A 27,317-nucleotide genomic window follows, 5' to 3' on the forward strand; every position below is an offset into this window, starting at 1 on the left:
ACCCCCGCCAGCTCTTGTCGTAAAGTTCTCAAAGTGATTTAAAAATGATACACCAAACTAGCAGTGTTGCTGCAGTTGAAGCCCAGACTATAATATTACCATATAAACATTAGGGAATGGTATCGTACTATAGATATCTTTATGTCATACTACAATATATATAGTTACATTGCACATCACTATAACCAGGTACCATGTATTCAAATTAAAACATTTAGTTTTAATGCAGTCTAATTTTGCCTCAGTCAAGTTCAATTAGTACTTTCAGTAGTCCTTACTTTGTAAAGTTTTCAAATGTCATAATTTGAAATGATGAATAGAGTATTTAATGCATACGCTGTTTTGCATATTATTTTAAGTCCCTTGGTAAGTTTCACTGCAATCAGGTGCTTTTGGTAGCCAACCACAAGCTTCTGGTTGAATTTTTGACCACTCCTCTTGACAAAATTGCTGAAGTTCAGCTAAATGTGTTGGTTTTCTGACATGGACTTCTTTCTTCAGCATTGTCCACATGTTCTCAATGGGGTTTAAGTCAGGACTTTATGAAGGCCATTCTCAAACCCTAATTCTAGCCTGATTTAGCCATTCCTTTACCACTTTTGATGTGTGTTTGGGGTCATTGTCCTGTTGGAACACCCAACTGCACCCAAGACCCAACCTCCGGGCTGATGATTTAAGGTTGTCCTGAAGAATTTGGAGGTAATCCTCATTTTCCATTGTCACATTTACTCTCTGTAAAGCACCAGTTCTATTGGCAGCAAAACAGGCCCGGAGCATAATACTACCACCACCATGCTTGACGATATAGCATGGTGTTCCTGTGATTAAAGGCCTCACCTTTTCTCCTCCAAACATATTGCTGGGGTATTGTGGCCCATCAGCTCAAATTTTGTTTCATCTGACCACATAACTTTCCTCCAGAAGGTCTTATCGTTGTCCATGTGATCAGCAGCAAACTTTAGACGAGCCTTAAGGTGTCACTTCTGAAGCAAGGGCTTCCCTCTTGCATGGTAGCCTCTCAGTCCATGGCGATGCAAAACACGCTTGATTGTGGACACTGACACCTGTGTTGCAGCAACTTCCAATTCATTGCAGACCTGCTTTTTGGTGGTTCTTGGTTGACTCTTGATCATCCTGACCAATTTTCTCTCAGGAGCAGGTGATAGCTTGCGTTTTCTTCCGGATCATGGCAGGGACAAAACTGTGCCATGCACTTTATACTTACGAACAAGTATCTGCACAGTTGCTCATGGGGCATTAAACTGTTTTGAAATGGCTCCAAGTGACTTTCCTGACTTATTCAAGTCAATGATTAGTTTTTTCAGATCTGTGCTGAGTTCCTTTGACTTTCCCATTGTCACGTGTGTAACCGAGTCTAATGACTGCATCACATAAGCCCTATTTAAATGGGCTCAGATAAGTCAACAGGTGTCGTCAATCATAATCACTCACATGAAGTTAAAGGCCTACTGAAACCCACTACTACCGACCACGCAGTCTGATAGTTTATATATCAATGATGAAATCTTAACATTGCAACACATGCCAATACGGCCGAGTTAACTTATAAAGTGCAATTTTAAATTTCCCGCTAAACTTCCGGTTGAAAACGCCTTTGGATGATGACGTATGCGTGTGACGTAGCCAGTGAAACAGAAGTATCGGTACCCTATTGAAGCCAATACAAAATAGCTCTGTTTTCATTTCATAATTCCACAGTATTCTGGACATCTGTGTTGGTGAATCGGTTGCAATTTGTTCATTGCATTATGAAGAAAGAAGCTCAGCAAGCAAAGAAGAAAGTTGTCGGTGCGAAGCGGAGTATTTTGCGAGGGAAGTCAGCAACACAACACAGCCGGTGTTTTATTGTTTACATTCCCGAAAGATGCAGTCAAGATCGAAGAACTCGGACAACAGAGACTCTTACCAGGAGGACTTTGACTTCGATACACAGACGCCTGTAGAGAACTGGGACAACACAGACTCTTACCAGGATTACTTTGATTTGGATACACAGACGCAGACGTGCTACCGTGAATACGCAGCTGCGCTTCCAAACATTTGATCGCTTGCCCGTACGTGCGTGTCACGTACGTAACTTTGGGTAAATATATAAGCTTTATGAACCTTGGGTTAGGTGAACGGTCCTTTGGGCTGAGTGATTGTGTGTGTTGTGCAGGTGTTTGAATTGTATTGGCGGGTTATATGGACGGGATCTAGGAGCTAGCATAACAAACACCTAGCTGTTTGTTATGCGGGATTAATTTGTGGCATATTAAATATAAGCCTGGTTGTGTTGTGGCTAATAGAGTATATATATGTCTTGTGTTTATTTACTGTTGTAGTCATTCCCAGCTGAATATCAGGTCCCACCCGCCTCTCACAGCATCTTCCCTATCTGAATCGCTTCCACTCCCCACTAGTCCTTCACTTGCACTTTCCTCATCCACAAATCTTTCATCCTCGCTCAAATTAATGGGGAAATTGTCGCTTTCTCGGTCCGAATCGCTCTCACTTCTGGCCGCCATCACTGTAAACAATAGGGATCTTTGCGGAAATGTTCAACTGACTACGTCACGCTACTTCCGGTAGGGGCAAGGCTTTTTTTGTCAGATACCAAAAGTTGCGATCTTTATCGTCGTTCTCTACTAAATCCTGTTAGCAAAAATATGGCAATATCGCGAAATGATCAAGTATGACACATAGAATAGATCTGCTATCCCCGTTTAAATAAAAACATTTCATTTCAGTAGGCCTTTAAGAGGTCATGCCATTTGATTTGATTGTAACTTTTCTACATCACCAAAATGTATCATGTACAGTATGTTGCTGTATGTATACTTTTGACCCAGCAGATTTAGTCACTTTTTCAGTAGACCCAAAATTCAACCAGAAGCTTGTGGATGGCTACCAAAAGCGCCTTATTGCACTGAAACTTGCCAAAGGACATGTAACCAAATATTAACATTGCTGTATGTATACTTTTGACCCAGCAGATTTGGTCACATTTACAGTTGACCCATAATAAATTCATAAAAGAACCAAACTTCATGAATGTTTTTTGTGACAAACAAGTATGTGCTCCAACCACTCTATCGCAAAAAAATAAGACGTGTCGAAATTATTGGAAACTCAAGACAGCCATGACATTATGTTCTTTACAAGTGTATGTAAACTTTTGACCACGACTGTATATGCATATATACAGAATATATACTGTATAAGCCCAATCAATAAAACATTGCATGTAAAATATAAATCCTGCAGGTGGTATGGAGCTTGTATACATTATTTGGCACAGTGGGACAGGAGCTAAAACTGTCCAAAATAATCACATTTGCTAAAGAGCAGTGATTCTCAAACTGTTGTACGGGCTCCATCTAGTGGTACGCCAAAGAAGTCTGTAAATATGTACTGCTATTGGAGTATCATTGATGTTTGTGGATTGCGTGTAATGTTACATTGGCCAAAAAAATAAATATACAGTTTAGATAAAACTGCTGTCTTGTTTATAATGAATACCTAGGCCTACTTTGCTACTGTAGTTTAATGTTGGTTATTGTTGTTGTACATAAAGAACCAAGTGTATTCTAAGGTGGTATTTGGTGAAAAAAGTTTGAGAACCACTGCTCCAGTCATTAATTAAAATGTCTTAATATGTGCTCATTTGTCTGTCTTCTGCAGGAAGGTGGTACATCCGTGAAGGCTGGCTGAAGGTGGTTCCTTCCAAAGGCGCAGATGTCAAACCCAAGATGTTTTTCCTGTTTTCTGACATGCTCCTGCAGGCCAAGCGATGCAGCACCCTTGACCCTACCAACAGTGACAAGTTTACAGGCCAGCATGCCTACCCGCTACAAGAGTGCTCTGTAGAAAAGGTGTTCGGCCACACCAAGAGCAAAGGGGGCCTTCTCAGCGTGAGTTTCTGTCAAGTGTCACATTCATTCATTCAACCATTTTCTGTAACGCTTATCCGATTCACGATCACAAGAAAACTGGACACCCAGCAGGCTAGAAGTCTGATGTGGTCCTGTAATGGTTGAGCGAGGAGTTTTCATATTGCGGCAGATAATACATATTTAGTCATTCAGAAAGGACATTCTGATATCTTTTATTAGGTCTTGCATCACAGTAAATAAAGTAGAACCTACTTAAGCCAGTCACACTTACATTGACAACTCATCTATGTGGATCAACTCATTAAATCCTGGATCCCTGTAGTTCTTATTTCTAAAACGTGCCCACTTAAGTAGACGTCAACATACAAACACTTTAGTGAAAGATTGGTCCGCCCCTGGGCATGTGTTGTAGTAGTATAGTAGTATTGTTAACTCGATTATTATTGCTAAGTTGTGTGAAATGACAACAGCAACATAACTAACTTGTACTTACACACCTTAAAACATTGCACACACAATGGCTTCCTGTTCAGTACAAAGTATTCTTCAAAATAAAAGCATGGCAGTATCAAGCTACGGTAGGTTCTACTTTCAACAGAAAGGTATTGTTTTACTTTCGGCTTTTTCCATTTCATGGGTCGCCACTGTAAGTCAAACAGGAGTGGCAGAGGTTGAAGATTATTGTCTTTTCAGTTCAATTAATTTAATTATTTTTTTCACAATTAAATTTGTATCAATTCTGACCAGCTCAACGTCAAAATACAAGTCTGACCCCACTGGACTCGTTTAAGTTGTATTTTTTTAAATTTGATTATGTTGGGTGTAAAGGCACTAGCCTGTGGTTAGCTTTAGCAAGCTAGCTTTCTATAGTTGAATGAATAAAAACCTAACTACAAATGAGAGTAATGTCTACCGGCTGCTCCAAGCAAAGTCTTGCAGCCAGTTATCGACTGGGCACATTAACTGGTCTGAAATTGTCTCACAGGTGACTCACGGAAAACATTCCATTTAAAAACTGGACTGATTTTGATTTTATGATATGCTTTGGTGGCAAAATGTACAAACCCCGTTTCCATATGAGTTGGAAAATTGTGTTAGATGTAAATATAAACGGAATACAATGATTTGCAAATCCTTTTCAACCCATGTTAAATTGAATGCACTACAAAGACAAGATATTTGATGTTCAAACTCATAAACTTTTTTTTTTTTTTGCAAATAATAATTAACTTAGAATTTCATGGCTGCAACACGTGCCAAAGTAGTTGAGAAAGGGCATGTTCACCACTGTGTTACATGGCCTTTCCTTTTAACAACACTCAGTAAACGTTTGGGAACTGAGGAGACACATTTTTTAAGCTTCTCAGGTGGAATTCTTTCCCATTCTTGCTTGATGTACAGCTTAAGTTGTTCAACAGTTCGGGGTCTCCGTTGTGGTATTTTAGGCTTCATAATGTGCCTCACATTTTCAATGGGAGACAGGTCTGGACTACAGGCAGGCCAGTCTAGTACCCGCACTCTTTTACTATGAAGCCACGTTGATGTAACACGTGGCTTGGCATTGTCTTGCTGAAATAAGCAGGGGCGTCCATGGTAACGTTGCTTGGATGGCAACATATGTTGCTCCAAAACCTGTATGTACCTTTCAGCATTAATGGCGCCTTCACAGATGTGTAAGTTACCCATGTCTTGGGCACTAATACACCCCCATACCATCACAGATGCTGGCTTTTCAACTTTGCGCCTATAACAATCCGGATGGTTCTTTTCCTCTTTGGTCCGGAGGACACGACGTCCACAGTTTCCAAAAACAATTTGAAATGTGGACTCCTCAGACCACAGAACACTTTTCCACTTTGTATCAGTCCATCTTAGATGAGCTCAGGCCCAGCGAAGCCAACGGCGTTTCGGGGTAATGTTGATAAACGGTTTTCGCCTTGCATAGGAGAGTTTTAACTTGCACTTACAGATGTAGCGACCAACTGTAGTTACTGACAGTGGGTTTCTGAAGTGTTCCTGAGCCCATGTGGTGATATCCTTTACACACTGATGTCGCTTGTTGATGCAGTACAGTCTGAGGGATCGAAGGTCACGGGCTTAGCTGCTTACGTGCAGTGATTTCTCCAGATTCTCTGAACCCTTTGATGATATTACAGACCGTAGATGGTGAAATCCCTAAATTCCTTGCAATAGCTGGTTGAGAAAGGTTTTTCTTAAACTGTTCAACAATTTGCTCACGCATTTGTTGACAAAGTGGCGACCCTCGCCCCATCCTTGTTTGTGAATGACTGAGCAGTTCATGGAATCTATTTTTATAGCCAATCATGGCACCCACCTGTTCCTAATTTGCCTGGTTACCTGTGGGATGTTCCAAATAAGTGTTTGATGAGCATTCCTCAACTTTAACAGTATTTATTGCCACCTTTCCCAACTTCTTTGTCACGTGTAGCTGGCATCAAATTCTAAAGTTAATGATTATTTGCAAAAAAAAAAATTGTTTATCAGTTTGAACATCAAATACTGTATGTTGTCTTTGTAGCATATTCAACTGAATATGGGTTGAAAATGATTTGCAAATCATTGTATTCCGTTTATATTTACATCCAACACAATTTCCCAACTCATATAGAAACGGGGTTTGTAAATCGGTGTCACGTTTCATGCGGATTAATGTGAAAAATACATAGTGATCAGTATTTTGTGTGACACAAAAGCCTGTCAAACATGAAGTATAAGATTTGCGCGCATGGATCTTGAGGGGGTCCGCATAGAAACTGCGTGGACTTCTGCAAATTTTGTTCGGCATGCGCTCTGCCTGAGTATATTTGGCCCCTTAACGTTTAGTGACTCTTTCTATAGATAATATGGAAATGGCCACAAAAATATATGGTCAAAGTTATTTTTGAGAAAAGTTCAACACTTAATGAAATAGTGTGTTACAGCAAGTGCACAAACATCTGTTTAGGAACATAATTGAACACCTAGCAGAGGTGTTATTTAAGTCCCTACTTTAATTTTGATTTGTCTTGCATACATCCTGTATTAGTTTAATGTTGTAAATTGAAATTCAGTCGACCTTTTAATGCAAAATTAGAAAATCAGTTACTCCCACTGCCTCACTTGTTTGCCCAAAAAGTAGAACTTGTAATGTTTTCTCCCAGTCTAGTCTGGTCTAGTGGGTCTCAGTGCAGCTGCTGGGTGACAAATTATGTCTAAATGATGTAGTTTCTGTCATGAAACATTCAGAGGAACTGGTCACGCGTCGTTGAGCAAGTAACCAAAGCGTTTATGCGGCAACTGTTTACTGCCAAAGCTGCATGGTATCAATATTAATTTCCGCTGATGTTCCATCTCCAAGAGAGTCTTTATGGTCTGCTGCTAATTTGTGTTGCTGTAATACATAAAAGCTATGTCACGCTTGGATAGCGCTGCTTGCGGTTTTCAATTCCTTTTCAAGTCGATTCAAACTGGACTTGAGCTTGCAAGTAGGCCACACAAGGCGAAGGCACATACTGTACGTTTCGAAAAATGTGTTGTTTTTTTAATATCAAAAATGGAAAGAACATGTCTCTTCTTTTCCAAGATAATTCTTCCACCATACAGGTGTGTCATATCAAAATGCTGATCAGATGATTGCGATGATCCATGGTTATTGCACAGGTGTACCTTAGGTTGGCCACTATAAAAGGCAATCCCCAAATATGCAATTTTGTCACACAACACAATGCCACAAATGCCGTAAGTGTTGAGGTAGTGTGTCCAATAAGCATGCTGACTGCAGCAATGTCCTCCAGAGCTGTTGCACGTGAATTGAATGTTAATTTTGCTACCATAAGTTGTCTCCAAAGGCATTTCATAGAATTTGGAAGTACATTCAATCGACCTCACAACCGCAGGCCACGTATAAATACACAATCTTAAAAACCTCTACAGTCAGTCAGTCTTCACATCCAAGCAGTCTTGTTCTCTTTGTAAAGAGTGGAATTTCTCCCACTTGCTTGGGTGCCTCTGTTTTAGCTGCTGGAATAAGATTTTTGTGCTTCTGCCTTTTGTTGCAACAAGCTTTAAACAAACTTTGCACAAGCAGTCATTTGTTCCACATCTGTTACTGCACACCCAAAACAGTTTCAAACCACCAATGATAGTATTGTTTTCAGGGTAACTGTTCGCTCTCGTTTGCGGTAGTGGTAGCCATGTCGTTGCCCTCTGGTAAGAAACAAGGGGGAGCACGGTTGTTTTGGGAGCACCTGGGGGCAAAAGCTACGCAGTAGCAATAGGAGAAGATACCGTTTTTCCCCCCCTCCCCAATAAAAAAAGGTCTAGACTCTTGGGATGTGCCTATTGATCGGCCACCAATCAGTATCGGACAATTTTCATGAAAAAGTATTTGATCGCCTTTGCCGATTAATGCCGATCACAAACCCTGATCCCCTCTGGCTGACATAGTATTTATTTTTAATCCCATGTCTGACAAGATGGCAGCTAATTGTGTATCTCCATACACAGTGTAGAACAGCTCCCCTGAGCTAAAAATAATCACCTCCATTACGGCGAATAAACTGTATTCCTTAGTATCTTAAATATCTTTATCAAGTACCATTATCAGTGGGGTCAAGGCTAAACATGTTACACACCGGGATGAAGCCAAGAGCAGGCAATCTAATAGCTAACCTAACTGCTTAGATAGCTTTAAACAACACCAAGAAATAAGTGCTTGGTAAAATTTAAGAAGTGTGGATGGAAGTGCTTTACAGCAGAAAGTAAGCAGTTATTAACAGGAAATTAACAAGCAGAATAATAAGAGTATAGAGAGAGGATAATACAACAACTGTTGGTGTGTCAGCATTGTCACAGTTAGTACACGACATAAGAGGAGGGTAGATTGATCCATAAATTGGTAGTGTTGATTGATACCAATGGTGGTATCTGTATATGATCGATAGTAGAGTGGTTAGGGTGATATTTTTATTTTTGCAAAATCTTTTTTTGTTGTTGTTAATGTTATATATTTAGGGTACAATACACTGGACACAAGTTGACTTCAAGTTGAACAAAGTTATGATCAAACAAAGTTGTATTACATACAAACAATTGTATGTAATAAAAGAGAATACGGAACTAGTTTGAATATAACTGTCGATAGCGCTCACCATAAATACATTGGAAAATGGCAACTTATTCCATGTAATTGGTATTGTTATCGGCCGATCTTACTCTTGGATGATCCAAATCGGCAGCATTAACATCCCTCCTTGAAACAACTGTCTATGTCGACTAACTCATCAAGTCCCAGTCCACTGTGTTCTTATTGCTAAAAAGTGTCTGCTTGGATTGACAGTGACATGCATTGTTAACCGCTTTTCTCGACATAACATTTAAGACACAAAGACGATCATTTCTACAAGACGTCTTGTAGAATTGTTAACATCATTATAATCGCTAAGCAGCCTGAACAAAGGCCAAAGTACTCTGCAAGAAGGTTGTATTGTCACTGCAGTCAAGACACACAACAAATTACCAAAGCAGCTCCTAAGATTATACAATATTATGAAAACAGAATTTTCCATCTGTCGTTTTTGTGCTATGTTTGACATCGAAACTAAGAAAAAGGAAACCTTTGTATTTCAAATGAGGTAAATGTTATTGTCCTCTTTACTGTTTAGCTCATTGATAGAGATGCATGTTTCATATTCCTTTCCGCGCAGCTATTTGTTTAAAAAATAAACCAATTATATTTGCTAACTATTAATTTCATTTGCAGGTCAAATGTGACTTTTTTAATCCAGTGTCTAACCGGACAGACAGACAGACCATTATGAAACACCAACACAGTATCAGTGCAGTGTTAATACAGCTAGTAAGTGTGCCACACACTCACTGAGGCATCACTGCTGGATAGGGTGGTGTGAATGAAACCATATTCATCCCTCTATCCACATATTCTCATTCCAATGTGCACTAACATATATTAGGTTCTCTCAATGCACATACGCCACAGACCCGCAAACTTCATGGTTATGAGTGGGGTAGTTTTAGTATCACCCTGCTTGCTAGCGATAACTAAGATACTGTGGGAATGTCTCCAAGTTGTAATATTTGGAGTGTGTTAACAGCAGAGGAATGCAGCGACGGCAGTCTGCTGGGAGATAATCTCTCAATTGTTGCATCAGATTAGGGGCAGATCCATCTCTTCCGGCCCTCCAGTAAATACATCTTCCTCAAGTCTTGTCGCCGCTTTCTGCTTTGGCCTTGTCTAATGGCACAAATGGCATTTCATTAGCCTCTTATCCCTACCGTAGCCTGGATGCATACTCAATAGCATTACGTGTAATTTCTCATAAGGACACATTATTGATCCTGGGCTCCTACCTGAGCTCAAGGAAGAAAAGGGGCTGTCAGCACTCTAGGACCCTCCTCATCCGGTGCCATGAAGAATTAAAGCCAAATTAAATCTGGCAGCTGTAAATGCCACTGCAATTTATATGCAAAGTTAGGTGGGAAAATACTTTTAGTAAAATGTATTGTTTTCTTTGTGGCTCACCCTGAGATTTTCTATCTCGAACTTGCTTTTTGCTCCTTACGTCTCCTCCTCCTAATATCCCCTCGCTCCTCGAATATTTTCCCACATCCCCGACAAATTCTCTTTGATGTATAAATAATCAAGCTAAATTATGTGCAGTGATGAGGCGCTGTCGTTCTTATTATACAAAGTAATTTCTACCTAAGAGGGTCAGATTTCCTGACAAATCCCTTAAGACTGCCTGGCAAAAGAAGGAGAATCTATTTATGCATGAATCAAATGCCGTCTCTTAAGTGCCGGGTGCCTAATATTACTCACCAATCCATTCAGCCCCACTCTTTAATTAGATAATACTTTGGATGAGAGTACATTTTTGAAACCTTAATTTATTTTAATGTATAATAAAGGCCACTCTCCTCCCACTCAATCACAATCATTATGTTGTATGAGGTGTACAGTAAGCTCAGTGTAAAGTTCCTTCCAAATCCTCACGCAAAGGATCAATATCAACAAACTAAGTAAATGTAAGAGGTAATTACAGATATTGAAGGTCTAATAGCTGTCCTATTGGACACCTTCTCTGAGTTCAACAATGTCCCCATTATTTATGTTTGGTCTGATAAATGTAATAATCTAGTATAGAAAAGTATATATTACTCTATATGTAACTGGCAGGATAGCATTATCAACTGTCATAGCCTGCCTCCTACTGCTTGACTGTTGTTATTGCACTCCCATGTCTAGCTTCTGATGTTATGAAAAGACATAATTTCTCAAAAAATGTTCCATCCATTTTCTACCACTTGTCCCTCTGTGGGTCGCGAGGGTGGCTGCTTTCAAGCGGATGGCGCGGTGCACCCTGGACAAGTCGCCCCCTCATCGCAGGACCAACATAGATAGACAGACAAAATTCATATCAGTGATTAAATTTGAATCATGCAACACAGAATATTTTGCATGATTCAAATGAATTAGAATTAAATATATTAATTAAAATATTACTTAAAAAGACTGATTGTAATGAAATAAAACATAAATAAGACATTTTACAGACAAAATACAGTTCAACAAATGCATCCAAAATCATGATAAGTATAATACCTAACTAGTATTATTTAAGTTGCGGGAATCATTTGTTTTTTTTTTAAGATGCAACCATAGCAGGTGTGGCCTGCGGGCCTTTTTTGTCCCGCAGCTTGTTTTTAATTGGACCTTGGCACTTTAAAAAAAAATACAATTATTTTACTATTATTGAGTTATGGTATTACATCTTGGACACATTTTCTTTGTCACCTATAACATAAAGCTGAGATGTGGATGCTTTGTTCAAAAAGCTTAGCATCGTTAATGTAGAAAATGTATCAAAGTGTTCTAAACACCCCACATCCTTTATTTTTTCTGTATTCTCTTGTTTAGACACCCCTGATCGAAAAGCTTGGACACCCTTGATCAAAAGTGTCTCTATTGTTCACATTATTGGCAGTCACACTAATGTAAAATGAAGTTAGCCACAAAAAAACAAGTAAATAAGTGATATACAGCAGCCCACCATTCTAGCTGTGGCTAATGATAGCAGCTATCGTTAGCTGTGAATTCCACTACCTGAACTTCCCCTAAATCTCACGATTTTAGTTGGGCTTTTTGTCACTTCAAAAGATAATTGTTGGTCAAATTTGTGACTTCACTATTGTTTGGCCTGTGAGGAAAAAGCTTTTCACGTAATGCAGAATGGACAGTATGTGCATGCAGTGTTGTCAACTATAGTGTGATCACTCCTGTGCAGTTATATTTGGGGTGTGTTTGAGTGTGTGTGAGTTGTGAGTAAGTAAGAGACTGAGTGTGTGAGTGGATGAGTGAGAGACACAGACAAACACTCGCATTGTAGCCAGCTGTACCGCTCATCCACATTTACAATTCACAAACACAGTATGGTAGAAAGCAATAACAAGACATTAAAAGCACAAAGACATGTTCAATTAATCCTCTGGGGACATTCATTTGTAATTATCTCCAAAGCCAAACAGGACATAAAAGTGCTTATGTTTTTGATAGGTGTAAAAACATTTTGGATTTTTTGTAACATTAGTCCTAAACAAAAATATCAAACATGTAATGTTTTGTTTTTGTTTTTTTACCCTTTTGACAGACTTTTGATAAGATAATGTCATAGGTTTAAATGAGTGAAATAACTAATGTTATGCAATTGTATACTAATTGACAACTAAAAAGCATTGCCTTTTGTGTTTAAGACTGATGTTGATTGAGAGGTTTAAATAAAGTAAAAAAAAAAAAAAAAGTATAAACCCAAATTGTTGTTATCCTCTTTGAAAAATAAAGGACTTATATGTCTTGTTTGGCTTTGGGGTTTTGTTAAATTATAGTCAGTGTGTCGTACACCTGTAAAAGAATTGGACTAGGAAGTTTTTTCATTTGACATTAAAAACCCTCAAAGAAAAATGTAGAATTGAGTAACACAACAAAAATGATGGCCAAAAATAAAGCCAAAATTTACTGAAAAGAAAAAAAAAGTCAGCCTTTGTCCCCTGAAATTGCTCCTGCTCTATATGCAATATAGCTCTTTATATAATATAATATTTAGGAATGTTGCCAGTTCTCCAATCCAAAATATGTATCCAATAGACTTTTTCATATGTTATATTGCAGTGGTTGTCAAACTTAAGTAGTACTATATCAAGGATGTTTTGCTTTGCAAGTACCTTCGTTTTAGCTAATAACTGAGTTGTAGCGTATAAACAATATCATTTTTTTTAAAAAGTTTAACTTGATTTCATTTTCAGAGAATCTTTGGTGAATACATGCATATATGTATGATAATTTCATACATATTTCAATTATATACTTCTCAAATATGTTTCCCTTTGTTTTGTTTCTAGTTTTCCTGTGTACCATTAGTGGTACTTGTACTACCATTAGGAATCAGGGTCCTAACTTCAATGTTGTCTTTGATTTCCAGCTGACTTTCTCCAGAGCCAAACTCCTGCTTATGTCAAGCAACCAGGAAGATCTTAATGATTGGTACCAAAGTCTGTGCTCCACTATTAGGTATGTACAAAAATGTTTTATTTTGCTACATCCAATTGCAGTGCAATCATGCATTGCTGCTTTTCAGCCCTACCGATAGTTTACTCTCAGACCGCCCTAGCATTGATCAGCAGGACCTCAGAAGCCCCCTCCCCCCGTCCCCCCCAGTTCCTGGAGGAGGAGGGTGCTATGCTATAAGGGCCTCCCTGGCCCCCGCTAATGAGTGTATCCTGTTGTCAGAAAGGAGTGAAGGGAGGCTGTCAAAGTGCTCAGACCACCCAGTGGCTGAGCAAATGTGCAGGCTGACTGCTGTAAACTCCAGGGAGTGTAATTAGCTGTATGGGAGAACCTAGTAGAGGACAGGCCGAGAGGGCCAGAGGTCACCAGCACTCACACCACTAGGGAGGAGTACGGGTCTTTCGGGTGTGTGCACACATAGCTAAATTATTGATTGAACAAACACTGCACAATGCTTGACTGACATTTTGGAATCATACGTTTATTTATACAATTTTTGTCCCTTACGCCGGTCATCTTTTTGTTCTTGATTATGAACTGATTGCACTCATCCCTGCGTTGTTTGTTGAAGCACAAGAAGACAGGGTGATCTTCACACATGAGACGAGGGACTTAATTAGTGACTAGATCAATGCTTGGTGACACTAAGTGAAGGATGAGCTCTGCTAAGGCCCGACCACCAGGGATGGAAAGGATGCTAAACACCATTCAACCCTTACTTACCTTTTAAATCTACTGATATAAACCTTTGCACATCACAGGGAGAGCACATTGTATGTGTTAAGAATTTAAACTCAACATACAGTCCCGAGAAACATGAAAAACATTGGTTAATACAGTCTAGGGGTGTAAACAGAAGGAAAATATAAAAGCAATAGCAATCAATAGCATATGCAGTGCATGTTGAAAAGCACTATGCAGTGTAATTGTTGTAGTGAGAACAGATGCTAACCACTTAACCTCAGTTAAGCATTTTATGTCAACAAAATATTTCTACCATGTATGGCAGGCATATTCAACTTAATTGTTTTGGGGACCACATTTCCAGAAAGATAAGGACGGGGGAGACAGACTTCTCCTTTCACTATTAGTCTTATTTTGTATATTACGAAGAACCAGCGTCCTCTACAATAGTAGAATTACAGGATCGCTACGCTATTTTTGATAATACGCTGCAAAAATTAGTGTCTCACAAGTTGGTTTTTTTAACTGAACTCTCCGTCTACCCGTTGAATAGCCCAAACGATGATAAGATATTACCTAAAATGGAACCTTGAAGAACACCACTAGTATCACTTAAGAAGTTGAACAAATGATTTCTGACTGCACCTGAAGTAAACAAGTTACATTAATCAAATTACGAAAAACAATTGTAACTGCCAAAAAGGAGAATACTCAAAAGGGTGCTTTGAGGAACGCCTCTGTTAAAATGTCAACACAGAGATCTGCCAAAGTGTTTACAGTGGTCCAAGTTCCTATATACAACAGAAGCACTCTAATGGTGTAAAAGGATTCTTATAAGTTTTGAACTGAACTCCAGGGCCGGTATGGTGTCATTCCCGGGTCGGATTTGGCCAGGTTAAATAGTCCTGATGTTTGACGTCGTTTCAAGCAGGCACTTTTAGTGGACTGGGACTTACTTGTTTGTTTGTTTATTAAGCCCCCTTTAGCTGCTGCATTAGTAGGCGAATTATTCCTTGGGTGTAAAAAATGTACAAATGCTTTGATACATGTACAACATTAAGGCCATGAATTGATTTACGTGGACCCTGACTTAAACAAGTTGAAAAACTTATTCTGGGTATTACCATTTAGTGGTCAATTGTACGGAATATGTACTGAACTGTGCAATCTACTAATGGTCAATTGTACGGAATATGTACTGAACTGTGCAATCTACTAATAGAAGTTTCAATCAATCAATCAATCAAGGCAAGGGGGAATACACACATTCTTCCATGACAAACATCACCACTTACTTATGTTATGCTAGTATATGATCAGAGAAAAGCCAGAAAAATGTAATCGTTTACAAAAAAGTACAAAATATTTGCACGCAATCCAGTTGGAAACCAAAAATTACTGAAAATGATATAGTATAGTATATAGTATTGTTGTATAATTATATCAAATCTGAATCTTTTACAAAATGTTCATTCTCATGATCATAAATTGAAGAAGTGAACTCCAAGCCACCATTGTTTTTTACTGCAACGTCTTATGCATTAAAGATGTCATATTATTATATGTTTTCTACATTTACACTTCCTTGTGGTTTACATCACATGTAATGGTGGCTTTTTTGTCAAAGTGTTGCATAGATTTTGTTTTACCGACATTTGTATGTAATATTTTGTACGTGCCGAAGCCCTCCTCCAGGCTAAGCCCACTTCGACTGCGTCTTCACCCCGTCAGCCATGTTGACATTTTTAGGGCTTCCAGATAGTCTACTGACATATGTAAGGTAGAACTATACGCTACTATACACAAGAGTCTGCCCCTCAACAAGAAGAAGGAACTTATTGACTACAACCTTAGATTACAACTGAATAAAAACTGCAGTATTGCACAATGCTCTTCAGGTAAACCTCTGCCATGGAGATATCCGCTGACGTAACGAGGAGGCAAAATACGTCACTGAAGTCTCAAATTCCAAATTGCTAAATTTGGAGCAAGTTTGAAAGAAGGCAAAATTATTTTATGAATTTCTTCACCTAGGCTTGAATGCACATTTTGGGGAATAATGGGATCCCAAATACACATAAACAGGTACCAACAGGTAAGAAAAGTTGGTTTTGCATAATCGGACTTCTTAGTTAGTCAGTTCGACAAGGATGTATTAAAAAGCGACTTTCTGTTGACTGACGTATGAAATATTAATGAATATTTCTGAAAAAAATACTTTTGTGGTAAGGTATTATTGGCTTTTTTGTTAAAATACATTTTCTGACAAAATAAATAACAGAATAATTGATCCTACCTTTAACAGTTACCAAGCTGGGAATTAATTTGTATAACACTTGTCCTTAATTGGGCAATTTAGGATGACACAAGCAGTTTTGTTTTGAGCAACCTGCAGTTTCCTTAGGTTCATTCCAGTGGTATTTGACCAAATAACAGAACTATAATTTAAGTGTGACACAACTAATTATCCCACTAAAGTTTTCATGACCCTATTAGGTATTGTATATATTTTTTACAATGCTTAATAACTGCCAATATTCAGTAGAATTTGATGAATTGGACTGTTTCAATTTAACAAATTGTCAACATTGACACCAAGAAGCTTTACCTCAGTAACCTGTTCAATGACACAACCTCCCACAGTCTCATTAGGCACAGGTGATTCTCTCTTGAAGAGACGAGTTGTCGACATAAGTGGCACAGACGCAAACGTGTTCCACTGTAGTTTATAAAGGTGTCACGTTTGTTGCCGATGTCGGTGGATTGTAAAAATGCTTCTTTGTTAAATTGTGGCAATGTTTACAGAAAGCTGGAGCCAAAGCCGATAGTTGCCCACCAAAGAGCGGAGTCCATCCAGGAACCATTCTCTACTGCTGCTGAGAACCACGATGCACTAAAAAACAGCAACAATCCCAATAGGAAGAGGAACATGGTAAAAACACAGACAACAAGGCCTCGGATTTTTACTTTTTAAGGTCAAGGCAAGTGTTGCCTTAAAGAAGGGCTCATATTTTAGGGCACCAAGTATAAGATCTAGGGCTGCCAATCATGGCCAAAGTAATAATTAAGATCATTGTTATCAATATTGAAATCATGATTACTGATTAACAACGTGCTATGTCACATGAATGGTTTTTGAAGTAATACCTTTGTGACGTGAAAAAAATGCAAGTAATGTAAAAGAAAAATCTGGTGTTTACTTTTTGATATCAAAATAAAACACAAAGTAGTTTGGCTAATGACGATAAAGTTCAATAAACAAGCTTTGTTTTTCTCCAATGCTTCCTATCAGTTTGGCCAACAAAAATAAAGAAGAGTGGCTCCTCTCACATCAAATACACAATCTTCACAGCCTGCGTTCAATTGAATGAGATGACAAAACATTTAGCGAATACTGATGTTATTTGAACACTGATACAGTTTACAGTTAAATAAAGAACATCCCAGTAAACAAACTAAAGACTTTATAAACAAGTTGTGACAACGTTCACGACACATCACCTGCTGCATGTTTCCTCACGTCATTAACTCTCAGTCACAGCAGATGATGAACACTGTATTAGGAAAATAAAAGCAACATCAAATAGTTTTCTCCTTTGCTGTATACTTTTAGTGTGGGGACAAGTGTGTCCGTCTCCAATATTGTCCACACCTGTCTCCATGTAAACACAGCAGTGCGCTCTTAAACGCACGTCGGGAAGCGAGGGAAAATGACCTTAAACCAAGCGCTTGGCTATCCGTTTACTCAGAGGAGAAATCTCAGGGGCAAAGTCCGTGTCTTTGGTTCGCCATGATTATCAAGCCAAACAACGCTAGTGCGCATGCCACTGACTTTGTGTTGCCTAAAATGCATTAATAAATGACGTTTTTGTGGTAATTAAAAAATTAGACGGTGTTACTAACCGTCTGGAATTTTATCGCTAATTATCATTACACTGTTTAATGTTACATCCAAAGTTCATTACCAAGTAAAAGGTCAAGGGCGGTCATGGCAGGTTCATGCCGCCGATGTTGGTAAAAAATTTTAGGGCATGACAGCAAATGACGAGGGCTGTCGCGGCAGTTGCCGCGGTTAAATTTGAGCCCTGCAATTAGACATACAGTACAGTGCATCCAGAAAGTATTCACAGCGCTTTACTTTTCCACATTTTGTTATGTTACAGCCTTATTCCAAAACGGGATCATCACCATGCCAATACCATTCCTGCAGTGAAGCGTGGGTGTGTCAGCATCATGCTGTGGGGAGGTTTTTCAGCAGCAAGAACTGGGACACAAGTCAGGATAGAGGGAAAGATGAATGCAGCAATGTACATTTAATATTTAGAATGCATTAAAAAAAATCCATCCCTCGTCATGTCTTTCATAATGATTGTGAACGATAGGCAAAATAAAATAAAAAAAACTGCAGTTACCCTTTAAGACTGTAATTGCTGTCAAAGGTGCATCAACAAAGTGTTGAGCAAAGGCTGTAAATACTTTTGTACAAATAATTTTTTAAAGTTTTTATTTTTACTAAATTTGAAAATGAACAAAAACAAAACAAAAAATCACATTGCCATTGTGGGTTATTGTGTGTAGAATTTTGACGACAACGATTCATTTATTGCATTTTGGAATAAGGCTATAACATAACAAAATCTGGGGAAAGTGAAGCGCTGTGAATACTTTCCTAATGTACGTTATATAATCTACAAGATGTTCTTCTTTAAAGTCATATTTACTGAACGTTCTAGTAGTCTTTATAGTTTATTTTCTGCCTAATCTGAGTTTAATAGTTTATCAATGTATTGATGGTTCACATACATAGTAGAAGTAATTCAAATACTGTATGTTTATTATGTATATTTATTTCCTCTACGTGCAGGTGAGCAATGAGCCTGGTGAGATAGTTGTGAGACCTGCTGGTGATTGGGAGGGCAGCGCCCCCAAAAGGACGAAGCAGGCTCTTTCAGATCAGAGGTACTGACATTTTCACTCCTTGCAAACAAAACATGACAACTTCACAAAAACTGCTTTAAAAAAGTGAATTAAATTCATTTCAAATGAGTCAATCTCTGAAATAAACACACATATTACGTATATGAAGGCCTGTCAAACCACAAAATATTGCATTAATCATGTAGAAACGCAATTTACCTTAACCGCAGATGGTTACCTGAAGGGCGCAGCAGGTTGTTATACAGTCAGTGATCAGGTCAAAGATGATTGAGGATACTCTTGACTGTTGTACTTGCTGGCAAATTTCACTTTAAAATAAACCCTGACTGGACTTTAGATAAAACTGTTACCATGTTTTGAGCAAACAAATGACAATTAAAAAAAACAATGTTAATATATGACATCCTGACAAAATTGCATTTGTGTTAGAATGTGAAAGTTAGTTAAAATCATACATGCAAATAATTTACTGTGAATAATCTCAATGCAATTGTGTGATTAATCTGATTTAAAAATGTAATTGTTTGAAAGTATGAATTACATTTGTGTGGATTTAGAAGGTGCTTAAATAACTTAACTATATTTTTCATTGGAAAAAAACAAGTAAAAAACCGACTTTATTTATTTATTTATTTTTTACATATACTGTATATAGTACGCAAAGCATTTCAAATTGATTAACGTGGACCCCGACTTAAACAAGTTGAAAAACTTATTCGGGTGTTATCGTTTAGTGGTCAATTGTACGGAATATGTACTGTACAATCTACTAATAAAAGTTTCAATCAATCAAAAAAAAAGGTACAGTTTAAGAAATGTGCCCAATGCTTTTGAATGGAAACTAGTACCCCCTCTGGTGGACAAGTAAAACAAAAAAGTCTTCATTTAATTCTTGTGTCTAAATCTAAACTTTTACATTTTATGTGGGGGGCATCTTCATATTTAAAGTTTTGTAAACAGGCTAAAAAATGTTGCTGTTTTTAATTTTTTTATTTCCCCCCCCCCCCAGTTTTCTTGTGTAATTGCATTTTTAGAAGAAACTGCAGTCCAATTTATAAAACAGCTGCAGGCCGCAAATGGAAAAAATTACATTTACAGTGGGACATTTTTTCTTGCAAGGAACAAATGTTTTGGTTTTGTGTGTAGGATTGGCATTTTAAACTAATTTGGGGGACGGCGTGGCGAAGTTGGGAGAGTGGCGGTGCCAGCAATTTGAGGGTTACTGGTTCAATCCCCACCTTCTACCATCCTAGTCACGTCCGTTGTGTCCTTGAGCAAGACACTTCACCCTTGCTACAGATGGGTCTGGTTAACACCGTGCATGGCAGCTCCCACCATCAGTGTGTGAATGTGTGTGTGTGTGAATGGGTGAATGTGGAAAATAGTGTCAAAGCGCTTTGAGTTCCTTAAAAAGGTAGAAAAGCGCTATATAAGTACGACCCATTTACCATTTACCATAATTGCTAAATGTTTAGAAAATCCATATGAATTGAAGAAAAAATATCTTCATAGTTACTATGATGCAAGTGTTTATATAATATTGTGCTGAATTTTTCATATGAAAATGTGCTGTTTTGACTGCTGTTGTTTTAATGGCCTTAAAGCATCTTAGATAAATGTATGTGTCCAACAGTGCAGAGTCATCTACATCAAGCTGTGTTATCCTCTGAAGTTACTTCAGTCGCAACGGAATTGCACCAGTGGATCCTGCCATGACGGTCTGAGAGTTTCACTTCAGACTTTTGACACTCAAGATAGGACCTCTACTTTTTATTCTTTTACCCTGCACCAAATATTTAGATTCTATTTCTACTGTGCAATATTATTTAGCTTTAAAAACCTTGCTTGAATACCAAATATATAAATGTTGAATTTGCTCTTATAGCCTGGATTGTAATCCGCTCTGCCCCAATGTGAAGTTAACTTATTTTAAAGGGAAGCAATCTGTCCGTTGAGGTGTTATGTTACAATCCAACATGCGCAACATGTTGTCAATACTATATATTACTCATCACTTCCTACTTGCTTACACTCCTCATTGCTGAAACTGCCTACTCTATCCTTGTTTGATTATAATTAGAGTATTTCTCACTACTACTAATATACTAATACACACATGACTAATATGTGTAATATGATGTATCACAAATCAAATGGGTGCAATTCATGCAATTGCAGTTTGTGTTTATGCAAAAGTGGGCAACTAGGCTTGGAAACCTGGTTCACACAATTTAAAAAAAAACACATATTGCTATATTGTATCCATTATCAACATGTGAGCTCATTTTTAATATTAGTGCATATTATTGTAATAAAATCACATATTGATGCTATTAGGGAGCTTTTAGTTTTGCAATTGATTTTATTATATGTTTTTTGTTGTGGTATGATTGCTAAGATGTGATATCACAAATCACATCTGGAAATGAGAAACAATACACTAAAAAAATACATCATTGTGCTTTTTTATATTCAGATGTGCATACAATTATTTAAGAAAAATAAAATATCATTAAAGCAGCACTAACAAACTTAAACATTCATAAAATATTTTCCCAACTTTTGGGATGACACATGGACCTACAACTAGTTGAATGACACATGTCATGGCCTGAGGGGGTCTGTATCGCTTTCAATGGCACTAAGCAACTTTCACACAAAAAACTACAAATGTGCTGACTTGCTTTACGGCATACGTCACTCCCCCCTTTTCCTATTCGTTAAAAAGACAGAAGTGGATGCAAACGCTTGTGTGCAATTACTCCTATCATGGCAGTAGCTGCAAAACAACCAAAGAAACGAAAATATTAGTATGAGGGTACAAAAAAAAGAAAAAAGTAGGCTACCTAGATAAAAATACAGCAGACATGTGATTTTTCCATCTATAGTCGGAAGTCCGTCTTTTTTATCTCTGTAAAAATATAAAAAAATATTTTCAGTTTTTTTCCAATCTTCAATCGGTGTTAAAATTTTGATCCGTCTCTTTGTCATACCTCCCAACAACTACAGTTTTCCTGTAATGAGTATGGTTTTTGATAATCAAGTGGTAAAAAATATGGTTTATCATTAAATATGATTAACTTAAAAATCGAAGCAACTCTAAGGACAGGGGACAACATATTTGGGAAACATCAGTGATGATTGGTTGGTTTACGTATAAGAAAATCCATGATTGGTTGGTTGGTTAACTATGATGAGTCACGATTGGTTAAGATTAGGGCAAAACATTACGGACAGGACCATCAGAGACAAGATAGGGCGAGCCATGGAACCAGGAAGGGACATTACAACAGACACGCACATCCCAAATGACGACGAGAGAGTCTGAGAAGTAAAGAGGGAATATTCAAGTGGGCGATTTATATATTTTTTTTTAAATAGTGGAAGATGGCAGAGGGATTGTCTTTCTTTGGCTTTTCTTTTAGCGATGTAGACGACCTCCAGGAAACCCACAATGCTTCTACTTGGCCACATTTGGACAAATGTATGCGTCTGGCTAAAACAATGCCCAACACATTCATTTTAGTTGTTTAAAATGTAAGCCGTTGTGGTGAAGAAGGAGCTGAGCCGGAAGGCAAAGCTCTCAATTTACCGGTCGATCCACGTTCTCATCCTCACCTATGGTCATGAGCTTTGGGTCATGACCGAAAGGACAAGATCACGGGTACAAGCGGCCGAAATGAGTTTCCTCCGCCGGGTGGCGGGGCTCTCCCTTAGAGATAGGGTGAGAAGCTCTGTCATCCGGGAGGAGCTCAAAGTAAAGCCGCTGCTCCTCCACATCGAGAGGAGCCAAATGAGGTGGTTCGGGCATCTGGCCTGGATGCCACCCGAACGCCTCCCTAGGGAGGTGTTTCGGGCACGTCCGACCGGTAGGAGACCACGGGGAAGACCCAGGTCACGTTGGGAAGACTATCTCTCCCAGCTGGCCTGGGAACGCCTCGGGATCCCCCGGGAGGAGCTGGACGAAGTGGCTGGGGAGAGGGAAGTCTGGGCTTCCCTGCTTAGGCTGCTGCCCCCGCGACCCGACCTCGGATAAGCGGAAGAAGATGGATGGATGGATGAAAATGTAAGCCCAAATCAAAACTGCTCTCGACATGGAAGAGGTGGAATACACATTTAAGAACACACTTGATTGTGGCAGACGTGATGACTTTTGCTACAGTATAGCCTGTCTAAATGCTAAATTTCATTTTCATTGATGTTTTCGAACAAGACAGTAACTGACATTTTATTCATTATTTCTACTGTTTATATTTTGACATTGAATAGTTGAATCATTTGAAACATAAACAACATGACTGCAATATATTTGTTATTTAATGCTATAAATCACAAATTAGATATTCAGATAAAGGAAGTTAGCTAATAGAATAAACATTGTTTGTACTCTTTATGATTTTTGCATTTGGAGCAGTTAGAAGTGGAGAGGGTGTCTAAGAGACAGACATTGGCTATAAAATCCAAGGTAGAATCCACTAAAGCAGAAACAAAAAGGAAAATGCAAGCTGCTCAAAAATTTTCCAGGAAGGCTAATGTCAGAGCCATCAAAACACTAATGCCAAAGTAATGTGTACATAATGTAAATAACTAGATTAACCATCTGTGGCTGTGAAGTGAACACTAGTAAGGTTGTAAATACTGTATAGAGTAGGCTAACCAATGTGGTTCCTGTGGATGTGAACACAAGTTGTAATTACTGTAGTGACTAAATAACATAGTGACTGAAACAGACAGTGATTCATTTGAATGAATGGGGTATGTATTTATGTAAACTCTGTTTATCATTTTTCAATTCTTTAAACACTCAAAAATCTTTAAATGGTGCTTTTTTTGCTCATTTTTGCATGTGCAATTGCTGTAAAGCCAGGAGCTTCGGGGTGTGGGGGGTCCAGGTCCAGGTCCATCCTGGACCCCAGACCCCCGGCTTATTTTCAGTCGTTTTCATTAAGTTCAAATCACATGCCTGATACAGTCAAAAATCAACATTGGCCCGGTTTTCGCTCGCTGGCGTGAGCTCAAAGACGAGGAGAGATTTCAGACCAATGCTTCCTTGGCCCTGCTGGACTAGTAAATTCCTTTCGATGCTCAAATCAAAATTATGATGCTAATCGGAAATTTGTGTGGTAGCAATACCACCAGCTTGTTAGTTCGCAGTTCCCCACTGACACGACCAGCCACGCAACAAACTCAAAAGTACAGCATAAAGAAAAAACAATTAGATGACTGCAACCTGCGAATATAAAGTTTGAGTAAAATATGTAGGTTCCTACTGTGGACAAATCAGTCATACTGACTAACGCTATGCGCTGGTTCTCCTGGGAAATGTGGTCTTGCAAAACACTACCGCTTTGGTCCACCAGCACCGCCGAAATCAATCAAAACTGAAAGTTCTTAAGTGGGGCTTTAATATGAGTGAGTATTTCCTGTTTTATTTAAATGTATTTAAATAGGTTTTAATTTATACTACATATACAGGTGTGACTATTTTCTCAACATTTTTGTGTGATTAATTCAACGTAGTTTTCTTTATCAATAAAATTCAAGCTGTTTTATATATCATATGTACAGTATATTATTCAACTGGATGTCCAGAGGTGAGACACTCTTTGCTGCATATGTTCATAATGTCCACTAGATGGCAACAAAAGCCGCATAATAGCACTGTACTGTGGCATTCTATTACACACCCTTTTGAGAGTATTGTTTTTTCATTGATAATATAAAGATAAAATTAGTAGACGAAATATAACTTATTAAGCCGGTCCAACATAACGTAGGTAATAGTGAGAGCAATAATGTGGTTGCAACAAAAAAAAAAACTATTTTGTTGTAATAATATTTAAAGCATGTATTAATTTCAGGTTTTGAAATTGTGATTCTCGTGGACTATAAAATAAAAAATAAATTATATATATATATATATATATATATATATATATATATATATATATATATATATATATATATAATTTATAATTTAGGGTGTGTAATAGAATGCCACAGTACAGTATATATATGTCATACTTGCCAACCCTCCCGTTTTTAGCGGGAGACTCCCGGTATTCAGCGCCTCTCCCGATAACTTCCCGGCAGAGATTTTCTCCCGACAAACTCCCGGTATTCAGCCGGAGCTGGAGGCCACGCCCCCTCCAGCTCAATGCGGACCTGAGTGGGGACAGCCTGTTCTCACGTCCGCTTTCCCACGATATAAACAGCTTGCCTGCCCAATGACGTCATAACATCTAGGGCTTTTAGAGAGTAGAGTGCACAACTGCGCACACAACAAGGAGACGAAGCAGAAGAACGAGGAAATTACAGACATGGCGACGCCGTCAACGAGCAAGATGAAGAAATACGCTTGCAAGTTCCAAAACGAATGGAAACGAGAATTTCAGTTCATCCAGGACAGTTCGAAGGGGAAGGTGTATGTTGCCTGTAAATTTTGTAGAACAGACTTCTCCATTGAACACGGTGGCCAGCGCCCCCCGCAACCCCGAAGGGAATAAGCGGTAGAAAATGGATGGATGGATATATATATATACATATGTATGTATATACACTACCGTTCAAAAGTTTGGGGTCACATTGAAATGTCCTTATTTTTGAAGGAAAAGCACTGTACTTTTCAATGAAGATAACTTTAAACTAGTCTTAACTTTAAATAAATACACTCTATACATTGCTAATGTGGTAAATGACTATTCTAGCTGCAAATGTCTGGTTTTTGTTGCAATATCTACATAGGTGTATAGAGGCCCATTTCCAGCAACTATCACTCCAGTGTTCTAATGGTACAATGTGTTTGCTCATTGGCTCAGAAGGCTAATTGATGATTAGAAAACTCTTGTGCAATCATGTTCACACATCTGAAAACAGTTTAGCTCGTTACAGAAGCTACAAAACTGACCTTCCTTTGAGCAGATTGAGTTTCTGGAGCATCACATTTGTGGGGTCAATTAAACGCTCAAAATGGCCAGAAAAAGAGAACTTTCATCTGAAACTCGACAGTCTATTCTTGTTCTTAGAAATGAAGGCTATTCCACAAAATTGTTTGGGTGACCCCAAACTTTTGAACGGTAGTGTATATATATATATATATATATATATATATATATATATATATATATATATATAATCCCAGCATCAAGACAAAATATTTTCAGGATTTGAATGACATTTTTTTGTAATAAAACAAGTACATCCTGCGATGAGGTGGCGACTTGTCCAGGGTGTACCCCGCCTTCTGCCCGATTGTAGCTGAAGTAGGCTCCAGCACCCTCCGCGACAGCGAAAGGGATAAGCGGTATAAAATGGATGAATGGAACAAGTACATCCTGAATTTAGAGTCAAAGCTTCAACGGCAAGCTGCTTCCTTGCTTTCGAACATTGTGATGGCGTTTTATCGCCACCAGAGAGAGCCAAACAACCAAACTAAACCATATTTTCACGGTTGCCGTATTAATAATCTTCAAGATACATTTGTGAAATGTATTTATTAGTTGATAAAACTTGTGATAGTTCTCACACCACCCTTTTCTTTATCCGTACAGTAAATATATCCATCCTTCTCCCAGCTACATCAACATATTCTCTACATATTAAACATGCTGGGCTCCTGTTTCATCACAAAGCTCCATTATTAGAGAGTATTAACTATCATCTGTGGTGATGTCTCCTGCAGTTGTGCACACTGGGCTTTTTGTTTCTCTAACTTTGCTCACCACAAAGTTCTCTATGAACTCTGACTGGTTGATACCTTCATCAGGAGACCCTTTGCCCTAGTTGCACTCTAGAAATGGAATTGAATTAAAGGAATCAAACATATGAAAAGTTTGTACTGTATTATTTGTATTATGTTTTATTAAGGGATGAAGCCTCACTGACGACAAAGATTCACTGGTCAATGTAAAAGCCACTGCAGATGTGCTAGTGGTCAAAACAGTATGAATGATTACATCATTCATTGCCAATTTATGGCTCATGATTAGTATGCTGAAGTCTCTCACAAAAAGTACTATAAAATGGTTATTTATGTAATTTATTTGTAATGTTAATGAGATGTTTCAATTCGGTTCCGATTCAAACTGATACTTCCAATATAATACTTGGTATATAAATTATATTTGATAACAATTGTTACAGGGTAGAAAGCTCCTCCTAGCTGCTAAAGTGTAAGTGCAAAGATGGCATAAAAACTAATATTTTTAAAAATAAATTCT

At 38.3% G+C, this 27,317-nt stretch overlaps 1 protein-coding gene across 2 annotated transcripts in view; it reads left to right on the top strand.

The window, feature by feature from the left end:
* Window positions 1-21,521, top strand: part of arhgef39 (Rho guanine nucleotide exchange factor (GEF) 39) — a 105,141-nt gene extending 83,620 nt beyond the window's left edge. Inside the window, exons 8-13 of one of the 2 annotated variants that reach the window (XM_062065682.1) lie at window positions 3,685-3,716; window positions 3,786-3,914; window positions 13,391-13,479; window positions 16,966-17,092; window positions 19,025-19,119; window positions 20,732-21,521. In XM_062065682.1, coding sequence (XP_061921666.1) covers window positions 3,685-3,716; window positions 3,786-3,914; window positions 13,391-13,479; window positions 16,966-17,092; window positions 19,025-19,119; window positions 20,732-20,768 — 509 coding nt within the window. In that variant the 3' untranslated portion in view covers window positions 20,769-21,521. Of the gene's footprint in view, window positions 1-3,684; window positions 3,915-13,390; window positions 13,480-16,965; window positions 17,093-19,024; window positions 19,120-20,731 lie in introns of both variants that reach the window. The other variant, XM_062065681.1, reaches the window with a different exon arrangement.
* Window positions 21,522-27,317: the final 5,796 nt, after the last annotated feature.

The sequence above is a fragment of the Entelurus aequoreus genome, linkage group LG12, assembly GCF_033978785.1.
Source record: "Entelurus aequoreus isolate RoL-2023_Sb linkage group LG12, RoL_Eaeq_v1.1, whole genome shotgun sequence".
NCBI classification, from domain to species: domain Eukaryota; kingdom Metazoa; phylum Chordata; class Actinopteri; order Syngnathiformes; family Syngnathidae; genus Entelurus; species Entelurus aequoreus.